This window comes from Dermacentor andersoni, chromosome 3 (genome assembly GCF_023375885.2).
Source record: "Dermacentor andersoni chromosome 3, qqDerAnde1_hic_scaffold, whole genome shotgun sequence".
Lineage (NCBI taxonomy): Eukaryota > Metazoa > Arthropoda > Arachnida > Ixodida > Ixodidae > Dermacentor > Dermacentor andersoni.
Window position 1 is genome coordinate 167,112,534 of NC_092816.1, and position 14,947 is coordinate 167,127,480.

The window sequence follows — 14,947 nt, forward strand, 5'->3', positions numbered from 1 at the left end:
TCGAGGTTTTTAACAAAATTGTAATTCACGCGGGTATGGCGAACGGAGTATTTCCGCGATCCCGAGTTAGATCCAACCTTGCCGAAATTGTTTCTCTTTTATTAAACTACGGAGTCGGGAAGAGGTGCCACACTAAGCATTGGCTTGCAGGAGTATAGCTTGCAGCTGGCTGGAGTCGTTGCTTCGAAACGAAAAGACGATCACGCAGACAAGATGACGCCCTTGCTCACAAATGTTTATTAATAATTAGAGGATGGTCCGCATGTGGAGAAAATCGGATAGCGAGAGAAAGAAAAAAAATTGAGGACACCTAAGCACTTTTCATGAGTTGTAAATGCGAAAGTATTAATGTCCAATTGAACGCCATTGAGCAGTCCTTCGGGTTTTGCGCTACGAGTAATGTGCCATAGTGGCATGTGCTTCCCGGGCCTGCAAGCAGCAGCAGCTTGCGGGGCCAATGCTGTGTGCTGCCGACATCCAGTGGGACGAGAGAATCTCCCCTCACGGAACACCTTGCGCGCTAGCGTTTCAGCAAGCGTTCCCTCTCGCCCACTCTTCTCCGTCGGGTAGGGTGTTGGAACGAAATGTTTTTCATTCTGGTTGTAGTTGCGTTTCACTGAAAAAAAACGTTCCCTTCCAGTTCTGCTGCGTAACGGAAAAAATGATCCGTAACGGTTCATAACGGTTTTTGTCTGCATGCTAAAATTTTCGTTGTAGAGCAACGATAAAAACATAACATTTATTGCTCTAAGTGATTGACATGATATTCTGAGGTCACGCTCAGTGCCTTGAATTTGAGCATGATCTCAGAATTCATGATTCATAGTCAATTGCGCATTGAGCATGATCTCAGATGTGAAATGCGAAAGCACCCGTGTACTTAGATTTAGGCACACGTTAAAGAAGAATCCCGGGTGGTCCAAATTGTTCCGGATCCCTTACGACGGCGTGCCTCATCATCAGATCGGGGTTTTAGTACGTAAAACCCCATAATTTAATTTTCAGTTATGATCTCAGAAGCAGTACGTCAACGAGTGTACTCGCCGGAATGGGAGAAATAAAATAAAAGAAAATAATCAATAACATTTCGATTACGTTTTCGTTCAGGTGAGAAATATCGTTTCTTTTTTCGTTTTTGTTTTCTTTCCGACACACTGCCGTCGAAGCGCGCTCGAGACGCAACTTCGCAGCCTATGGGAATTGAGGTGCCGCTTCAATGCTCCAGAGGATAGACGGCAGCTTTCTTGCTCAATGAGCCATTTCACGCTTTCGCAGAAAAATGACAATAACCGGAGGGAGGCATCTATCCGTATTTATTAGAGTGTAGTTCCTTCAATTATGCACTGTAAGTAAATTTCTCAAGGTTACATCATTTTTATGCCGAAGTGCTGCATACTTCACTGGAAGAAAGCCGAGGTAGTAGTACGATGCTTAGCACATTTGCTATTGAGTCGTCATATACAGAATAAATAAATTTTGGTTTATTGTGCAGTCGTTCATATCGCGTTTTTTCTTTAAAATATTTGAATTATTGACACAAACCACATGATGAACCCAACTGGAGGCATTAAGAGGAAGAAAAAGGTATTTAATCCCTCGTGCTGTGGGACTCGGTTTAGCAAAGGTTTCATATGTGAATTGCGAAGAGAGCCGCTTTTTTTAGCGACCATTTGCCATTTGTCACACTGCGCTTGGAAGAAGTATTCAACGTATTAAACTGGGAAGGTTTAGGAGTAATGATCGACGGCGAATACCTCAGCAACCTACGGTTTGCCAATGACATTGTACTATTAAGCAACACTTCAGACGAGTTACAACAAATGATTGAGGACCTCAACAGGGAACAGTAAGAGTGGGGTTGAAGATTAATATGCAGAATACAAAGATAATGATGGATAACGGGGCAAGAGAGCAAGAGTTCAGGATCGCAAGTCAGCATCTAGAGTCTGTGAAGGAGTACGTTTACCTAGGTCAACTAATCAGAGGGAACCCTGACCATGTGGAGGAAATTCACAGAATAATAAAAATTGGTTGGATCGCATACGGCAGACATCGTGAGCTCCTGACTACAAGCTTACCGTTATCATTGAAAAGTAAGGTATACAATCAGTAGATTTTATCATTGCTGACATATGGGGCAGAGACCTGGAGACTGACTAAGAAGCTTGAGAACAAGTTAAGGACCGCGCAAGGAGCGATGGAACGAAGAAGGCTAGGCATAACTTTATGAGGCAGAAAGAGAGCGGTTTGGATCAGAGAGAAAACGGGTATGGACGATATTCTAATTGGCATGAAGAGAAAAAAATGGCGCTGAGCAGGTCATGTAATGCGCAGATTACACAACCGTTAGACCATTAAGGTGACAGAATGGGTACCAAGAGAAGGGAAGCGCAGTAGAGAACGGCAGAAGACTAGGTGGTGCGACAAAATTTTGAAATTTGCTGGTGATAGTTGGAATCGGTTGACGCAGAACAGGGGTACCTGGAGATCGCAGGGAGAGGCCTTCGTCCTGCAGTGGACATAAAATAGGATGATGCTGATGATGATGATGGTGAAGATGATGCCATTATAGAGGAGACTACAAAGCTGGACGTTTTTATTGGGAGCTGAAGTCACATTAGACAAGTAGAGGGACCATTTGGCCCAGGCTCAATGTCTGTTTTTCTTCTCGTCACTACTACACAAAAATGGTGAAAACAAATGACGTACAAAAATGTGTACACTGTCACTACAGCTTGGATGCTATAGGTGATTTGAACATAGGAAGGCAGTATCTTCGTATTCGTTCAATGTAGTAAAGCCCCTACTCCGAGATGGTCATATAGAAGACGTTGCATCCAACCGGTTGCCCACCATTCTGCAGAGTCAGCAGGACGGGAAGGACACTGTTCTGAAAAATGAACAGGCACAGCCACGTTTTGTCAGGTCATCTGGATGCCGCACCGTAGATTGCTGTAAACGTTTAATGTGCCTGGGTTTGCTTTGAAAACGAGGACCCCCTTGAATAAGGTCCACAGATAAACATACGGGATTGCTCCCGTGTGTTTATCTGCATGCCTTAGTCTGGTCCTTGTCTTCAAAACGCGCGGCCCCAGTGCAATATGCATTTCCAACTAGCCAAGAAGCATCACTCTTAAAATGAAAGATTAGTGCGCAACTGGACAACCACGAAGTCATTACAAGGTAGAGTTAGAAATCGCCATACCAGCAGCACTCACTTTTGAAGACATGCGAGGGGTTGTAAACAAATATGCCTGGTTTTCAAGCAACCACGAGTTTCCCTAAGGAAAAAGGTGAAGCTCAAATTAAATTATGTGGTGTAACGTCAGCTATTTGCGGATGAGGGACGTCGTTAGAGATTTATTTCGATAACCTGGTTATCGCTATATCCAAAGCAAGGCACGCGGTTACTATGTTGCATCCCACCCAAACCTCACCCTTCCAGCTCCAAAAGGCAATATTTTGTACGCATACATTTTTCTAAGGGGTTTGCCACAAAGTATTAATAATGCAAGCTTCTCGTGTAGCATATCTAGGGCAAGATATCTAAAGTTTATAGTAACAGATGAACACGAGCAAAATGGCGAAAAGCTAACTTTGAGAGTTTAAGTATATTCTAAAAAGGAACCATACGAACAGCGGACGAAGGCAGGTAGGAAAGAATAATAGTCATTATAAAGACGGCGCTCTGGATGAGGGTAGCCTGCCTGCGTCCCTTGAGAGTTGACCACTGTCCTCCAGAGTGCCACCTTCAAACTGACTCGTCCTCCTTTTCATCCTCTCTTCGTCCACTTTTTCCGTTTCGTCCTTTATAGTTCGGTCACGCTGCGGACCTGCGAAAGATACAGTTCAATTTAAAATGTCCTTCCGAAGCAACGCAGTGTAGCCGGTGGGTAATGGCAAAACAAGAACGTTTATTTGTGAGAGTTACATACCTATGTAGTTCACTGAAATGATCACATGACCGGTCATGATGCGAGGCAATGCGGCACGTGTTATCAGTACCGCGCGGTCCATAGGTCATTGTCGCGTGCTCGATTAACACTGCACGTCTCTTTAAGGCACTGCAGAATTGTTCTGTTTGCCCGCCTGTCCAAAGCTTTCCCAGGAACGCGATCTCTTACGTGCGAGGTATTTTTTTTTACTTAATCGTTTATTAGTTATAAAGGGACGTTCAAACTTCTGTTGCAACTGCGGGTATGGTAATGAGAAAATAAAGCGCGACCGCTTTTTGAACAACACAGTATTTGAAACATGAAAGAAAATAATTATTTATCAACACAGCTTCCAGGGGTGTGCAAGATTCGCTGATCCGAAACCCTTGCGATGCTGTAAGCCCCCCCCCCCCCCCCCCCTTATTTTTTTACGTGGAACGAATGAACCTTTTTTAAACTAAAATTTTCCTAGTTTGCTAGGCAGCTTTGTTTTTTTATAAGACCTTTCTTGGTAGTGCTCCGCAACTTTTGATATTGAGGCCTTCTTTAGCTTAAGCGGACGCCAGGACGCCAGGCACCCAAGACAATGAAGGGCATGGGCATGCAGGACTTATTCACACGATGAATTGTCATATTTAGCTGCACAAAACCATTTCCCACACCCCCAGCTGAATTAACAGAATACTGGTTGTGGTCTGTGCAAAGGCTATGCGACGGCAAAAAAAGTATATGAACAGGATAACTGACAATGAACACGAAGATGCACTAAATGCATTCGAGAGGGCGACCATGGTCTGCGAGATCACGCTGCTTGTACCACGCAGGAACATACAAGGCGCTGGAAGGTAGCGATAGGCGGCTCACGCAAGAGGCGAAAAAGATGGATAAAATAATGATAATGTATATCATATCGACAGAAATCACCAGGCTCATTCACAGCTGAAATGTCCATGCTTTGTTTGCTTTCTTTTTCTCCGTCGAGAATTGCGAGTGCACTGTCTTTCCAACCATCACGGCTGAAAGGATTCCTTTCGCGCAGTACTATAGGCCTCAATGCCCTGCAGCATCGAACAAGACAGCACTATCTGGTGTCTCCTTCGTCGCGACAATGACGTGATAGCTTTGCTACGCACGCATGATGTGAAGCTTACGTGTTTTCTGAAAATAAATTTGTGCTTCTAGCTTCACAAGTGGTTCATTGTGCGCAGGAGTTGGTAGAGACAGATCAAGGCCGGTATAATGTCAGACTTCCTTTCGCTCGATCCTCTTCATTTCTTATCGATCGTTCAACCGTTGTTACAACGTATACTTACAATGTAAGCTCTCAACAAATGGTTTAGGACCTTGGCCGACAAAGTATATAGGTTGAAGACTGATATGGCAGAAGACCAATGTAATGTTCAATAGCCTGGCAAGAGAATGACTATTTATGATTAGCATTCATACTCTAGAATCCATGCATGATTAAGTTTATCTGAGCCAGTTACTCACAGGGGACCCTGATCATGGTAAGAAAATAACAGATGAATAAAAACGGGTTGGATCGCATGCGGCAGACAGTAACAATTAATTACCGGAAGCTTACCGCTATCCTCGAAAAAAGTGCAATCATTCCATTACACCCATGCTAAAGTAGGGAGCAGAACTCTGAGGTTAACCAAGAAGCTTGAGGAGACATTAAGGAACCCAGAGCGAGCAATATAACCAAGAACATTAGGTGTAACATTAAGAGAGGGCAACATATTGGTGTGTGTTAGAGAGCAAGCGGGGCCATCCGATATTCTATAGTTGACATTAAGGGGATGAAATAGACTTGGACGCATCATGTAATGCGTTGGGCCGATAACCAGTGATCGATTCGAGCTACAGAATGGGTACAAGGGAAGGGAATCCCAGTCGAACATGGCAGAAAACTAGGTGGTGTGATGACGCGACGAAATTTGTAGGCATAAGATGTATTAAGCCAACCTAAGGTAGGGGTAATTGGACATCGTTGGGAGAGTCCTGAGTGCTCTCGGGAACATAACTACGCTGATCATGCTGATGACAATGTATGCAAATACGTGGATATCTGAGCGTACAAACACCATCACCACTCAAGAAGACCGGTGATTGGCGCCACTGCGGTTAAATATTACCGTGCTCGGAATGCCGCCACCGTTCCTATTCGCCACCCGCTGCCCGATATTCGAAATTTTACTTTAAATCTGCGAAAAACAACTGTGTTTTTAGAAATCAATCTGGATAAGGCACATGAAACAAGCCGGTCTAACATGCTAGCCAGCGGACTGTGTAGGGAGGGCGATATAGAGCTAAACAAAAATTAAATTATGCTTTACGTGCCAAAACCACTTTCTGATTATGAGGCACGCCGTAGTGGAGGACTCCGGAAATTTTGACCCCCTGGGGTTCTTTAACGTAGACCTAAATCTAAGTACACGGGCGTTTTCGCATTTCGCCTCCATCGAAATGCGGCCGCCGTGGCCGGGATTCGATCCCGCGACCTCGTGCTTAGCAGCCCAACACCATAGCCACTGAGCAAGCACGGCGGGTTGAGACAGAGTTAGTAAGGCGAATAAGTTGCGCTAGTTTGTTTCTGCTGAACTGCATGTTTACAATCGCAAAAACTGACACAGGTTAAAGGCGTGGGGACAAACGCTAGCCTTTTTATCTAATAAGTTCTCAAGTAAAGGAACATCGTATAAGATAGATAGGTTTGCACACTATTGTGACTCATGCTTTAAATTCTTTTTCTTCTTGCAACAAAATACACTGACTTCTAAATTTCTGGACAAGTTTCCAGCCAAACAGACCATGAAATGCTTTATATGCCGTATTTTTACTTGGAATGCAATACTGAATTATTGACGTCCCAACGTGGGAGTAGCCCGCTCTATAGGGCCTTGCGCCCCGTAGCTCGCAGGACCTTTCATTAAACTTATTCCATCCATCCAATATGAGTGAAAATTGAATGCTTGTCCAATTTATACACCATTTTTGCGTAATGTTATCCTTTTATTTGTTCTCACAGTAAAGTGCGTCAAGTTCGGCTGGTTAGTAAAGTTGCATTAGGAACTACTCAAGAAAGACTAAGACTAAGAAAAGAACTGCACTCACAGGCGCTGACTTCAAAGTTTATTGAGAAGCATACATAGATTATATATTTGCCTTATCCCAGCGCACAAAGACAAAAGCACACAAAAGAAGAAAACGACTAAAAGATGTCGCAGTTCCGCCCGAAAGGTGAAGCTGCGATGACGATAGGAAATGAGTGGACAGCTATACGAAGTAAGGATAGTAGTTTTATTAGGTACATAAACCTGTAAACATAGGCATACTATCTAAATTAACAAGCATGGTGTCATGCCCGCACAAGGAAATATGAACACGAATCCCTCGATGACCGCGGAAACTCGCTGTCAAAACGTTGGAGTGAGGAAACGCGGCAGCAGCAGCGAGCGCACTGGCCTTTGGGTTGCGTTTCGCATCAACGCGTACTAAGCAGTAAAAATAGCGTGCGGCGGACTGCGTCCCCGTCGCAGATGGCTTTCAAGTAGAGGGGCCCGGGCGCACGCGACCGCTCGCGCAGCCCGGAGTAGAACGCTTCCCCCCTACCTCGCCGACTACCTGTCCGCCACTCAGTGGAGCCCTCGACGACCATACCGTCATCGTCACCAGGCCGCTACCTGTCGCCGCATCGCCGACCATACACTGGCCCAGCCAGGGGTCGGTCTCCAAGCCCATATCCGGAAAACTAAAAGCAGCAACCAAAGGAAATTGGGTTGTATTCGTCGAACTGATCCTCCTCCGCCGACGAAGACGCCGAAATACTATCTCGCCGCCATCCCGAGGAAGCCTAGAAGCAAAGAATACGCCGACAAAAGAAGACCCCACAACGCGACGTCCTAGCCACAGGCCAACACGACGCAGTCGTGATCCAACGCTAAGACCTAACTACAACACTAGGCATAGAATCACCGACATCAACATGCTTCTCGACGGCCACGCAGTCACCGCCTTAGTGGACACAGGAGACGACTACTCCGTCATGAGTGTACCCATCGCCGCCCAGCTGAAGAAAATTAAGGCTGCATGGGAAGGCCCTCAAATTCTAAATTCGGAGCGCTGGAAGACACCAATATCACCGACCGGAATGTGCACGGGAAGTATTACCGTTCATGACCGGACCTACCCTATACCACTTTCGCTATCCTCCAACAGTGCTCGCGAGACGTCATTACAGACTTTTAGCATAGGGGCCTGAAGCGTTTGGGACCCCAAAGAAATAGCGTCGACGCCACTGCACATGCGCGAGACACAAATTGCGTTTGGGTTTTGCGTCGGGCACGCTATTTCACATGTAGCGGCAACCCCAAAAGCTGCTCCAAAAGATTTGCGTCGAGAAACATGGTGGAACCAATCGAAGCGACGGCTCTAACCTAGCACCAAACTCGGTTCGATCGTGGTAACGCGTAAAGTTCGCAAGCTAGGAGAAGTGATTGAGGTTATCGCTTTCTCTGAACTAGCGTGTCTTATGAAAATTGATTTAATAGACGCCGCTGGTTCCGAATTCGATGGTAGATTCCATGGCTCGTAGGCGTAACACGGCTTAGCTTGGCTGGTGACGGCATGTAAAGTTAGTTAATCAAAACTAAGCGCAAATAATTGCTTGCTGCTAATAGAATAACCTCTAAATTGCGAAAACACTTAAGTCAAAAGTACTCTTCTTAAGATGACATCTAACGCTTTATGTAATATTTTTAATAGCTTTTCTTTGACGCCGTAATGGCGCTGTCAGCGCAAGACCCTATCCGCAAACGTAAAGTCCTATTCTAAAGCTCTTTACTCCTGTGTGCCTCAACACTAGCACCCGCAAAGCTCTTTGGGACCCCACACTATAGGGGCCCCTATTCTAAAGCTCTCTATTATCGGCATGGACTTCCTGGACGAATACGACGGAATCGTCGACCTGAGGTCGAAGACGTAACGCTGTGCGTAGATCAAGCGATACCGCCGGAGAGCTGTCGTAGTCACTAGACCTTGAGTGTCCTCGAAGATCAAGTGAACAGCCCGCCTTACTCCAGCATTGTCATTTCCGTCGGCACCGGAAGACCGCCAGACGGAGAAGGTATCATCGAGGGCGACTTATGTCTACTGCTGGACTGCGAAATTTGCGTTGCAAGAGGGTTCGCGAGACTGCACGGAGGAAAAGCAAAAGTGATGCTGACCAATTTCAGCCAGTAATTCAAACACGTCAACAAGGGCACGACGATAGCATATCTCGAGGAAATTATGGACACCAGCAATGCGTATGTGCTCTCGGATTCTGCCATATCTACCTCAACGACCGCATTTTTCGAACCAGACTTCCACATAAATCCAAGTGTCCTCATAAGCAAGCAGCAACAGCTCGAGAGTCTTCTCCGACGATATAAAGACTGCTTTTCGACGTCATCGATGATTCGGCAAACACCAGTTGCAAAGGATCGCATAATAACAGGAGAACCCGCTCAACCACTGCGCCAGAGCCCTCGCGAGCGTCGACGCGAGAACGAGAAGCTATAAGGCAACACGTCGACGAAATACTGCGCGACGACATCATCCAGCGGCCGAAAAGCGCATGGGCGTCTCCTGTGGTCTTAGTGAAAAAGGATAGGACTCGGCGCTTCTGCGTCGATTATTGCTGCTTGAAGAAAATATCGAAGAAGGGCATATGCCCCCTCGGACACATTAGACTGACTCTGCAATGCTAAGCACTTTTCGTCAATGGATCTCAGGACTGGTTACTGGCAAATTGAAGTTGAAGAAAGTGATCGAGAGAACGCCGCTTTTATCACGCCAGAGACGGCCTTTTCTCTGCACCTGCAACTTTCCAGCGCGTGATGGACACACTATTGGTAGGACTGAGGCGGCAGACTTGGCTTGTCTACTTGGATGACGTTGTAGTCTTTGCCACGAGCTTTGACAATCACCTAAGATGATGTGTGGTGTTTTGTGGCGCAAGGGCCAGGTTTGGCCAAAGAGCGCCATGACAAGTGGTAATGTTGATGTATTATGGATGGCGTGCACAATGAATTCCTTATGGTAGATGTCACATGGCTGTAAAAGGGCCTAAAATCGGTAGCTGTAAGAGGAGTAGAATATATAGTTGCTAAAATAATGACGGTGACTAGGCAGCGATGTGGGTTATGGCAATGGGCTGTCGTAAAAACACTGTGCAATAAAACAACACTGACACCAGAGTTTTAAGAGAGCCCTTGAATGCAGGGCTGTTAGTCACGTGCTAAAAATTGCCTGGCCAAATGATTTTCAAGATGTCGGTTTCGTCTAAAAAATCTAAGACTGTTTGCAGTTTGAAAAATGGTTCGTCACTAAGCAAAATGCAGGATGGAGAGGTATATTTTCGCGATATGCAGAAGGGAAATACTTTTTCCTCTCCGTTTCTATTGCAGGGCACTGGATAAGAGGCATGGATGACTGTGAGGCCATCGCCGCACCTACTACAAGTAGGAGGATCCCCGCCAGTCAATAGGTAGGAGTGAGTACTGTAAGTGTGTCCTATTCTTAATCGGCAAAGAAGTACTTCTTTGTACCGTGCTGTTTTCTCACTTATCCAACTCCGCAATCTTGGTTTTATAATATGTAACTTATTCAATGTTTGTGTATCCCACTCTGATTGCCAATGTTTCCTCAATTTACGGCGTAAAAAGGGCTTTAGGTCTGTGGCAGGAATGGGGATATTTCCATCTGTGTCGCTAAAACTCACTGACGTAGCGTTTTCGTCAGCAGCTACGTTGCCTTTTATACCTTTATGGCCAGGTACCCAGCATATAATAATCGCTTGGTTGCAGATATATGCGGAGCACAACAAACTATACAGCGCATTCAAAACGGGATTCTTATGTTTTCGTAAGCTAATCAGGGCTCTCACGACACTTAGTGAGTCTGTAAAGACAACAGCCTTAGCGACATTTCTGCGCCTTATGTGTTTAACAGCCGAAAGTATACCGTATGCTTCTGCCGTAAAGATACTGGTGTGTGGGTTTAGTGGTCCTGATGTTGAAAATGAGGGTCCGAGAGCTGCGTAAGCAACACCAGCAGGAGACTTCGAAGCATCTGTGTAATATTCGTCACAGGAATACTTCTCTTTAAGTTCAAGAAAATGTGATTGTATGTGAGCCTCAGGTGCTTGTTTTGATATTTCTAAGAAGGAGATGTCACATTGGATAGTTTGCCACTCCCAAGGCGGTGGAAGCCGAGAGGGGGCCATTAAGACATTCTCTAAAAGAGAGACTCCTGTTTTTTCTGAGAGTGCTTCCAACCGGAGGGACAGAGGAGGCCGGACACCTGGGCGGTTACGGAATAGCCTGGCCGTGGAGGAGTCGTGAATAATTGAATGACATGGATGAGCCACAGCTGATTTTACCTTCAAGGCATACGAAAGACACAAATATGTCCTTTGGTAGTACAGCGACCATTCATTAGATTCGACGTAAAGGCTTTGCACAGGACTAGTTCTAAAGGCGCCTGTTGCAAGGCGGATGCCTAAGTGGTGGACAGGATCTAGCATTTTTAGAGTACTAGGTCCAGCAGAATTATAGACTATGGCCCCATAGTCAAGGCGTGTTAATATTAGGCTTTTGTACAACTTTATTAGGCATCTCCTGTCGCTTCCCCAAGCTGTGCGTGACAACAGCTTCAGAAGATTCATAGTCTTGAGGCACTTTGCCTTGAGATACTTCAGGTGTGGCACAAAGGTTAGCTTACTGTCTAGAAGGATCCCTAAGAATTTGTGTTCACAGCTCACAGATAACCGTTCTCCATTGAGATTGATTACTGGTTCCGCCAGTATACCTCTTTTATTAGAGAACAGGACGCACGTACTTTTTCTCGGATTTAGCCTAAAACCATTTTCGTCCGCCCACTTAGACAATTTATTTATGCAAAGCTGTACATGTCGCTCACAGATACTTAGATTACATGATTTAAAACCTATCTGGATGTCATCTACATATACAGAATAAAACATACTACGTGGTATGGCAGTCTGGATCGAGTTCATTTTGACTATAAAAAGAGTGCAGCTGAGCACACCTCCTTGTGGAACACCAGCCTCCTGCGTAAATGGACGGGACAGAACGTTACCAAGTCTTACACGGAACGTGCGATTGGAGAGGTAACTCTGAATGGTGTATAGCAAGTTGCCTCGAACTCCCATTTCAGACAGATCGCGGAGGATTCCAAAGCGCCAGGTTGTGTCGTATGCCTTCTCCATATCTAAAAATACAGACAGGAAAAACTGCTTGTGGACAAAGGCATCGCGGATATTTGTCTCGATGCGGACAAGGTGATCTGTTGTGGATCTACCATCTCTAAAACCGCACTGTAAGGGATCGAGTATCTTGCTGCTTTCAAGAAAATGGATGAGGCGACGGTTAATCATTTTCTCAAATAATTTGCATATACAACTTGTCAGAGCTATGGGCCTATAATTGTTGGGTGAGGAAGGGTCCTTGCCCTCTTTGAGAATAGGGATTACGATTGCTTCTTTCCAAATAGAAGGAAGGTAGCCTGCAGAGAACATGGAATTAAAGAGTGACAGTAGTGTTTTTTGTGTTTCGGGGTGTAAGTGTCTGATCATCTCATACATTATCCTGTCACTTCCTGGAGCGGACTTGTTGCAACAGTTCAGTGAGGCCTGGAACTCAGCCATTCCAAATGGACGGTTGTATGCTTCGTTGGATGTGCTTTTCCGATCCAAATTCATCTGCTCTGCTAGTCGCTGGTATTTTAGGAATGTATCTGTGTAATGTGATGTACTGGAAATGTGCTCGAAATGTGCTCCTAGACAATCTGCCTGATCCTCCAGGGTGTCTCCTTGTGTATTTAATAAAGGTAGGGGATGAGTTTCGCGGCCTTTTATTTTCTTAACCCTGTTCCAGGCTTTTCGTTCGTCTGTATATGAATTGATGCTGCTTATGTAGCTTTTTTAACTTTCGCGTTTAGCGCGGCGGCGCGTTCTTCTCCCTTGCGACTTGATCGCCTTGAAATTAATGAGTTTCTCTGCGGTTGGTGAGTTACGGAGGAGATTCCAAGCCTTCTTTTGCTTTTTCCTGGCTTCTCTACACTCCTCATTCCACCATAGAATACGTCGTCTTGAGGGCGACCCTTTTGTTTGGGGGATACATACTGATGCAGCATCAATAATGAACGCTGTTATGTATGCTACTGCGTCGTCTAGGCTAAGTTCACAGATATCATTCCAGGGCAGCTGCGTTAGTTCGTGAAACTTCGTCCAGTTGGCTGAATCAACTTTCCATCGAGGAACATGTGCAGGATACTCACTTTGTTTTTTAAGGTTTAGGACAATGGGGAAGTGATCACTGCCATAAGGGTTATTAATGACATCCCACTGGAGATATGGCACAATTGTACTAGACGCTATGCTTAGGTCTATCGAAGAAAATGTTTTATGTGTAGAGCTGTAAAACGTTGGCTTTTTCTTATTAAGCAAGCAGGAACTCGAAGTGAATAGGATGTTTTCTATAAGCCGTCCTCTCGCATCACAGCGTGAGTCACCCCACAGTGTGCTATGCGCATTTAGATCACCGACGACTATGTAAGGGTGACGCAGCTCATCAATAAAGCTTTGAAATGTTGTGCTAGAGAGTTGATAATTTGGGGGGATGTATACGGACGTGATAGTAACTAGTTTATTGAATAGTACTGCTTGGATAGCAACTGCCTCAAGGGGAGTTCGGAGTTGCAGTTGCCGACAAGCAACGCCTCTGTCTACTATTATTGCTACGCCGCCGGACGATGCAACAGCATCATCTCGGTCCTTCCTGAAAATAGCATATTGCCTAAGAAAGTTTGTTTGCGTAGATTTAAGATGTGTCTCCTGAACACACAGCACCTTTGGATTGTACTTGTGTAAGAGTTCTTTGATATCATCGAGGTTGTGGATCAGACCTCTCACGTTCCAGTGTAATATTTGTGTATCCATATTGTTTGTGTTTATGTGCTGTGTGTCAAGAGATATGAATTAGGTTGGCTCAAGGGTCCTTTCCAGGCCCCTTGATGCGGGGTATTTCTTTTTTCTTGGCGCGCTCCAGGGAGCAACGCCGTTCCTTCGGCGTCTGAGACGCCGGAGAAGTTTTTGTTACATCCATCGCCTCGTCAGAGGCGCTGGATGACGCCCGCTCAGCGGGCACGCGCGGGGGTTTTTCGGGCCTGTCTGCACGAGCAGTGGCCCTGGGACCAGCAGGCTCGGAGGTCTGCTGGCCGTTCGTGGTAGGGGGCGGAAGAGCCGTGGCTGCTCCCGCCAGGGGGGCTGATGGCGTAACCGCCGTCACACTCCGTGTGACTTGCGCGGCCGCCTGAAAATGTAGCGCTGCCCCCCGGCGCGCCACATCGGTGTAGGAAGGACTGGACTGATTTTGGAGTGAAAAACGCTTACGTGCCTCTGGAAAAGATAGGTTTAGTTTGACTTTCAGTTCTATTATTTGTTTCTCCTTTTTCCACGAGGGGCACGATCGCGAGTAGGCGGGGTGATCTCCTTCACAGTTGGCACAGTGGTTTGGTGAAGTACAGATGTCAGAAGCGTGTTCAGAAGAACTACACTTAGCACAAGTAGCACGTCCTCTGCAGGTTTGCGACCCATGCCCAAAACGCTGACACTTAAAGCATCGACGCGGATTTGGGATGTACGGTCTAACACGAAGCTTGCAGTAGCCGGTTTCTATTGATTCAGGGAGAATGCTGGTTCCAAATGTTATGATTATATGCCTAGTTGGTATTTCTTTGTCATCTCGTCTTATTTTAATGCTTTGCACTTTGACAACGTTCTGTTCTTGCCATCCTTCTAGTAGTTCGCTTTCACTCAGTTCGAGAAGGTCATCTTCTGAGACGACCCCGCGCACTGTGTTCATGGATCTGTGTGGGCCCACTGAGACTGGAATTTCTCCAAATGCAACAAGTTTCGAGAGTTTGTCATATTGCGCTTTGTCGCG

The 14,947-nt window shown here is 45.8% G+C and overlaps 1 protein-coding gene and 1 long non-coding RNA gene across 4 annotated transcripts in view; both read right to left on the minus strand.

Moving 5' to 3' along the window:
- The window catches only part of LOC140216465 (uncharacterized), a 92,628-nt gene that overhangs the window by 18,136 nt on the left and 59,545 nt on the right, over window positions 1–14,947 (minus strand). The window lies entirely within an intron of this gene.
- The window catches only part of LOC126524490 (uncharacterized), a 56,619-nt gene continuing 43,131 nt past the window's right edge, over window positions 1,460–14,947 (minus strand). For 2 of the 3 annotated variants that reach the window (XM_050172798.3, XM_055067335.2), the window contains 2 exons: window positions 3,219–3,281; window positions 1,460–2,890 (listed from right to left, as the gene is read on the minus strand). In XM_050172798.3, coding sequence (XP_050028755.1) covers window positions 2,804–2,890; window positions 3,219–3,281 — 150 coding nt within the window. In that variant the 3' untranslated portion in view covers window positions 1,460–2,803. Of the gene's footprint in view, window positions 2,891–3,218; window positions 3,282–3,723; window positions 3,834–14,947 lie in introns of those variants that run through there. The other variant, XM_055067336.2, reaches the window with a different exon arrangement.